The 7,015-nt window shown below is 49.5% G+C and overlaps 1 protein-coding gene across 3 annotated transcripts in view; it reads right to left on the bottom strand.

Moving 5' to 3' along the window:
* SLC8A3 (solute carrier family 8 member A3) overlaps nt 1-7,015 on the bottom strand; it is a 100,547-nt gene that overhangs the window by 17,960 nt on the left and 75,572 nt on the right. For 2 of the 3 annotated variants that reach the window (XM_009279276.2, XM_009279277.2), the window contains exon 2: nt 6,815-6,918. The exons of the other annotated variant lie outside the window; for it this stretch is intronic. In XM_009279276.2, the coding sequence (XP_009277551.1) occupies nt 6,815-6,918 (104 nt within the window). The remainder of the gene's footprint in view (nt 1-6,814; nt 6,919-7,015) is intronic. 3 annotated transcript variants of the gene reach the window in all.

Here is a 7,015-nt window from a genome sequence, read left to right as displayed (position 1 = left end):
TGTCCACTGATGTAGTCACTCCATCATAGAAGGCCACTAGGTTGGTCAGGCAGGACTTGCCCTTGGTGAAGCCATGCTGGCTGTCTCGAATCACCTCCCTGTCCTCCATGTGCCTTAGCATAGCTTCCAGGAGGATTTGCTCCATGATCTTCCAGGCACAGAGGTGAGACTGACTGGCCTGCAGTTCCCCGGGTCTTCCTTTTTTCCCTTTTTAAAAATGGGGGTTATGTTCCCCCTTTTCCAGTCAGTGGGAACTTCTCCGGACTGCCATGACTTCTCAAATACGATGGATAGTGGCTTAGCAACTTCATCCGCCAGTTCCTTTAGGACCTGCGATGGATCTCATCGGGTCCCATGGACTTGTGCATCTTCAGGTGCCTTAGATGGTCTCGAACCTGATGTTCTCCCACAGTGGGCAGCTCTTCATTCTCCCAGTAAGTCCCTCCTGCTTTAACTCTAGCGAGGCCAAAGAAGGTTAAACCAAGAGGAACTGGGCTTGGGATGGGAGCAGACCAGAAATCGGGCAATCCTGTAAATCCCGTGCTAAATGTGTTTCCCAGCCTTTTTCTAAACAGTGAAATACCTTTTTCTGCTGTTTACCTCAGAGAGAGATTTGACCACGCTGCATGCTTTATTCTGGACTCATTCTTCATTAACATAAACCTTTTCTAATCAATATCCCTAAAGACTCCAGGAAGCCACTGTGTAGATAAGAGGATCCTTGTTAAAGGCCTGGGATTTACAGAGTGAGCTGAAATGAGGAAGAGGAGGCTGGATTTTGAGGAGACCCTCAGTCACACAACAGGGCAGTCACAGGCAGAAAAAGGCATGGAGAACACATTGCCTGCACCCCATGTGCACCCAAAGGAGCTCAGTGACCATGCAAACCGTGGGCTCAGTTCCCCCAGGTAGGGATCCCCCATCTTCCAGATATAACTGTCCACAGGCTCTGCCTCCAGATTTGCTCACTGAGGTGAGCAAACTGTTTCCCTAATAGACTGTGGAGAGCTATAAACATTTTTTTTTAATAGGCTAAACAAGGCAGAGATTTTGCAGCATTAACCTGAATGCTGTTATTACTGAAGTCAATAGCAAAGCTCTTGCAGACTCCAAGAGACTTCTCTCCGTCAGGAGAATCAGCAGCATTCAGCTTAATCACAGAGCTGCAAGCAAATTATTAAACCTTCGGGAAGGAGGTAACAGCAATCTAACATTTCTTTGCTACTCCCGTCAGCAGCTGATGGAAGGAGTTTCTCAGCATCTGCCCACACTTCAGAAAACTGCAGCACGTGTTGCTCACCTATTGATGCAGCTTATCTTATCCAGGCATGGACCTTTGTACCGAGTCACATCATTTCATCAATATTTTGATAAAGATAACTTGCTGGATCAATCCATGCTAGGAATCATTCTTCCTTTGCAGTTTAATCCTTACCCTGCGACTCCCAGCCACATCCTCCCTCTGGGGCACAAAGCTTTCCCATCAGGGATGCTGACACTTGATTAAAAGGAGATGTGTTATGAGATTTGTCCACACCAGTTGACTCTGTGCTGGGAGGGCTGAGAGGACTTCAGACAAAATCTTCCCAAGCCAGGTCATGCCAGCAAGCTGTTTAATAGTGCTTGCTAGCCACCTGTGCTCCAGTTTCCAGTGAAGTCGTATCTTGTGGGAGACATGCTTTCTGAAGCAAAATTTTGCATGAAGAATGTTGGTCCCTTTTACAAAGCATAACCCTCAAGACTCAGCCTTCACACACCAGCCCTGACCTTCTACCACTGTGCCACGAGCAGACTCCCAATTACCCTCATGAAACATAATTTTCCAAATGCTATTTTCACCATTACCTGCTACCGAAGTAGCCTCACTTGCCATTTGGGCTCCATCAACACCAAGGTTAACCACAATTTAAGCAGAAGACCGATTTTATCCAGGGAAAGCAAAGCAAGCTCTTCTCCTGTAATCCAGGACTGCAGACAAAGTGTGAAAGCTAATGTGTGAAGAAAGTATTTCTCCAAAATCCTGCTGGGCTGAGAGCAGCAAAATCCTTGGTCCGAGTTGTGAGCTGACACGATACCAGAGCTGCTATAAGAGCAAGAGTCAAATCAACAGACAGCATCTTGTCATAAAGGAAAAGACTCGTTTCACTGCAGGAACATTTAAAAAAGGTGCTGAAAAAAGGATGGCCAGAAAGGTGGCTCAGGGTGCTGGGAGGTTTCAAAGCCCTGCAGTGCCCAGTAGACAGGGATTCAGTTTACGTGACCGCACATACAGAGGAAAGGTGAGACAAGAAGGATTCAGAGATTAATTTCTTAAAAACAGAGAAGACAAAAAAATCAGGAAACCTGGGAAATGTCCAGAAGGATACAGAAAAGCAACATTTACTGTCTTTGCCAAGCAAAGAATGGGAGTCTCCCTCTGATTTCTTTTTACTCATTCGCTTCGATATAACTGGCTTGCGGCAAACGCCATCTTTGCTAGTGTTCTTTGCATCTGATATGCCACTACTGAGTCAGTATCGGTCTTCATCACAGACCGGGCTGGCAAGATACCCATCTCAGATCTATTCTCATCTCTTTGAATTATTGGAGCACATCAACAAAAAGAGCTGCTAAAGTAAAACTACTTGATGTGATTTGTTTGGATGATCAGAAAGGCTTTGAAAAACTCCAGCTGCAGAAAGCAGTTGGTGAAAAAGAATAAATGGGCTGCAAGACAAAGTTTGGTATTGCAGATGTAACATTTACATAGGGGGAAACTAAAGAACAGGAGTAAGTGGTGCGCTCTCCTTATGGCAAGGGTTAACAACTGAGTGCCCCAAGGCTCAAAGCAGCACGGGACTGATATAATTGGGGATGAACAGTGAAGAGCAGCATCTGCAGATGATGCAAAATGTTTCAGTCAAAAGGCTGTTTCAGTGGCTGTTATGCGTTGTGCAAGCCCAGAGCAACCCGAAGACAGGAATTCATGTTTGGACCACAGAGGTACCTTCCTGAGTAGAGATGTTTTTCCCCAGTAAGGCGCTCGCAGGTGCAAACAGCAAGAGCAATAGGATGAATTTTCTGTTGAGCTCTGGCCCTCACAGAGACCCTCCTGGAGATACACAGCCTCACCTAATTGTGCAGCCCAAGACAAGGTCATTCCCCTCTACCCCACAGCTCTGGTCAGGGCAAGCAGACATTCCTTTAACTGGTGGCGACTGCTTTGTACCGGCACATGTATGGGACAGCGCAGCCAGTAATGCAAATCAACCATATGGTAGCAAACCCTGCTCCCGCATGCTATCCTCTTTCGCTGCCTGTCTATCAGAAACCGCTGCCACCGCAGCCAGCAGCAGTGTGGATACCCTCAGGGACAGCAAAGGGGATTTTAATAGCATGGGGCTCCAGACCAAGTTCTGCATCCAAAATAAACCGTCCAAACTCTGCCCCAGGCTGGTTTGAGAAGCACACATCTATTCCCCTGATCACTGGCCCTGCCGTTAGCTCTGCCTGCCCTTCAGGGCACCACTTTTCATCACTGATTTCATCACTGCTACCTAGTTTGTGTCCTTAAGGTGAGGTCCTGGGGTGAGTGCAGGCCCTCGCAGGAAGCTGTGATAGTGCAGGCACGACTGCGATAGACTGGCTGTCTCTGCGCAACCTGGATCACAGATTACTTCCAAACACAACTGCCAGTCAGCTGTGGCACCCAACACTGCCCTGCTCCCAACAGGGTCAGAAGAGATGTTTGGAAGACACCATGAAGAGCCATCTGAGAACATCCGATACTCCTACAGCACCTTGGGCACCAGCTCAGTGTGACAGAGCTAACTGGGGAGTAACAACAAAATGAGGACACACCGTCAAGAAAACCATGTCTTTTGCGGTGCTGGAAACAAATGCGTGGGTAGCCAAAACCCAGAGAGACTCTTCATCAAAAGCAACCCAGCCTGAACCTCCCAGGAGAGGCAGGAGCTGTGCTTTGCCCTCGCCATGTGAGTCACGTGGGGGCCCATTCATCACCGCAACAAAACCAAGTGAAGTCCCAGCTAGGCAGCTGCGGTTTGGGATTTTCCCCCCCGGCTGTGGGTGCGGGGCAATGGCAGCATCCGTGCAGCGCTGCGGGGGCCCGTTTGCACCGAGGCAGCTGTGCTGACCTTGCAGCCCGCGGGGCTGTATTGGTTCTGCATGTGCTTTGCAATAAATAAACCATCCGAACTCTGCCCCTGCAACGGCGCGATGACGGCAGGAACACGTGTGCGGGAGTCAGCGTGAGTGTCCCTTCCTGACACTGCACGGCAGGTCGCATGCCTCCCCAAGCGTGTGCGAGCCCATGCGCATCCCAGGCTGCCTCCTCTCTGCTGGGAGCCAGCTGCTCACACCTGCGCCCTGTGAAGCTGCTGGCAACAGCATCTGCTGTTGATCAGTCCCGATGCTCTGCATGGGAAAGCCTCGCGTAGCTCCTTATTCTTCATCCCAGGCACAAGGTACGCTCGTCGGAGATGCCACGGCGTGAAGCACTACGGAGCTGAGGATCTTTCCAGATGCCCTGGAATTAGTGTAGCGACTGTGCCACCTTGTGCCAGCAACATTTACAAATGCATTTTAATCTTCCGCCTTTTAGATTTTAAAACCATGGTGCTCTCGCTCTGACTTTTCTCTAATGAGGGCAACCAGGGCTCAGCATCTCCTCCTTGGCATGGTCCGTCAGTTCCTCTGGGTAAAGAGGGTCCATCTGAGGGTGTGCCCTCACCTCCGGCGGGGGAAGCGGCTGGTCTGCAGGCTCTGTGCTGCAGATCATTTAGTCCGGCTCCGATCTCCTCTCTGCCTGTTGCAAACCAGACAGTCCCACTGACTCCACCTGAGCTGGTGTAAATGAGACACCCACAATGCGGCAAACTGGCATCATGGTCCTAATAATAACGAGGACATTTTACAACTGAACCACCTTAAGGACTATTTGGATTTTTTTCAAACACGTGTTCTTATTCAGACAGATGCAACGTGGCCTATACGGGAAAAAGAAATGCAGGACTTCACAAAAATCAGCCTGATCCCGAGTCTGTATCCTGAAGCTCACTGGTTTAGAAAAGGACACGTGGCTCAGAGAGCAGACAACTGAGCAGAAACTTCAGTGCGATGCTCCAAACTACCAAGTGCATAAGCAGAAGAGAGCCAGAGGCAGGTGATTTTCCTCCTGTACCTGGTGAGATGGTGGTGGGAGCCCCGTGGATGGGGAAGGGGCACATGCAGAGAGGAGACCCCGGGGTGATTCTAGGGCTGAAGACTTTGCTGACACAGATTCAAAGGGCTTAATCTCCTTAAACTTCCAAGAAGAAATCTGAGTGTAATATGGCTATAGTGAGCAGGTACCTACACAGAAGGTACAGTACACTATATAGTTCTTTCATCTGATGGGAGAAAAGTAGGAAAATAACTAGCGGTTTCACCTGAGGCCAGACAACTTCTACCTAGAAGCCGTGCTCACATCTATACCCTGGAGGGCAATTAACTGCTAGGACATACCCCCATGGGATATGGCAGGTTGGTCACTGCTTCCACTCAAGGGCAGTTGGACTTCAGTGAAACCTGAGGGCCTGTGCTTGGCACACAGTGAAACCTAATGTCCCTCATTGCCTGCAGGCTGCAGGAGATGGTCTAATGGCATTAAACTATGAATCCTCTTTGAGTTTACATTTTGCAAATCCACGGATGCTATATGACATTGTCATGCTAATGCAAGCTGTGTCTATCCTGATCATCCTGCAGAGCCGTGCATGGGAGCTCGGACTGGCCAGAGGGCAGCTGCTGTGCTGGCCAGATAAGAGACAGGAGACGTTTCAGCAAGGGAAAGCTGTGCGATGCACGGGCAACTGCCAGGTGTTCCCATCACCTGCAGCAGCACATGGGAGCAGAAATAAGCCTGTGGGCACACACGTCTGTCTCTACGTGTGTGGAGACACCCAGAAGGTGGATTTGAATTCCCTTCTGTAAAGTGCTTCTGTTTAAAGCTTGGCCCTCCCGGGCCACCCCAAAGCTGGTGAAGCCAATGGCAAGCTTCGCTCAGTGACAAAGGGGTCAAACACGTACAGGACAAGGACAAAGACACATCTAGGCAAGGCACGGCCATAAATCGGGGTTTATTCCCACTATAATCCTGCTCTGCTGGGAGATCCTGGGCCTCACTGCTGATGAAGCAGGACCTCAGCAGAGCTCCACACGCTCTACACAACAGGCTGTGATTGTTTGCGACACATTAAGAGCGTTTTCAGATGAAATACATGGAAAACCATTTTTAAAAATAAAAGCAAAACGAGATACCTCACACCTTCCCCCTTCTCCCATGGGCTTTTCACTGCGCCTCATAGGGACCCAAGAGCACCAAGGCAATGCCACTGGCAGGCAACAACAGAGGGAAGGACGGGGGGCAGACAGGAGGAGCCGAAGGGGCAGCCGTGCATTACGCCCTTCTCTTGCCTTTCACATTCCCCAAGGTCCTGGCAAAGGAGCAGGAGAGGGGAGAACAGCAAAGGTGTGTTCAGAACAAAACCAGATCAAGACAAGGAAACCCAATCAAAATAATACAGCCTCCGAGGCTCAAGCATTGCACAAAAGGAGGATCAGAAGTAAGCTGGGCTCTAAAAGGCAGAGATGACACCAAAACAGAGTGAGGGTGAGAATACAAGAGGGCAGAGAATTGATCCATCTACAGGAGGAGAAGAAAAGGAAGGAGGGGAAGGAGGGGAAAGAGGATTATATTTTCTGGATTTGTGGTTTGGAGACTCGATTCTGATTTTTTTCTTTTTTTCATTTTTTTTCATAAAGGATCTCACACCTGATATTCCTCGTTCCATCCATTTCGGTTCACCAAGGGCAATGAAGAAATTCTCCTGCCTTTCGTATTCCTCCTCATCTACTATCTTAACCCTTATGGTCTTCCTGTAGGGACAACAAGAGAGACAACTGTGTACAGCGGGTCGGCCGGCCAGAGGCGAGGCGGCGGCAGAAGCAGCGGCGGGGGGGGGGCCCTGGCCCA

The sequence above is a fragment of the Aptenodytes forsteri genome, unplaced genomic scaffold (genome assembly GCF_000699145.1).
Source record: "Aptenodytes forsteri isolate BGI_AS27 unplaced genomic scaffold, ASM69914v1 Scaffold3, whole genome shotgun sequence".
Taxonomy (NCBI): Eukaryota; Metazoa; Chordata; class Aves; order Sphenisciformes; family Spheniscidae; genus Aptenodytes; species Aptenodytes forsteri.
The sequence above is the reverse complement of the archived record's forward strand: the minus strand, read 5'-3'. Positions and strand labels throughout refer to the sequence as shown.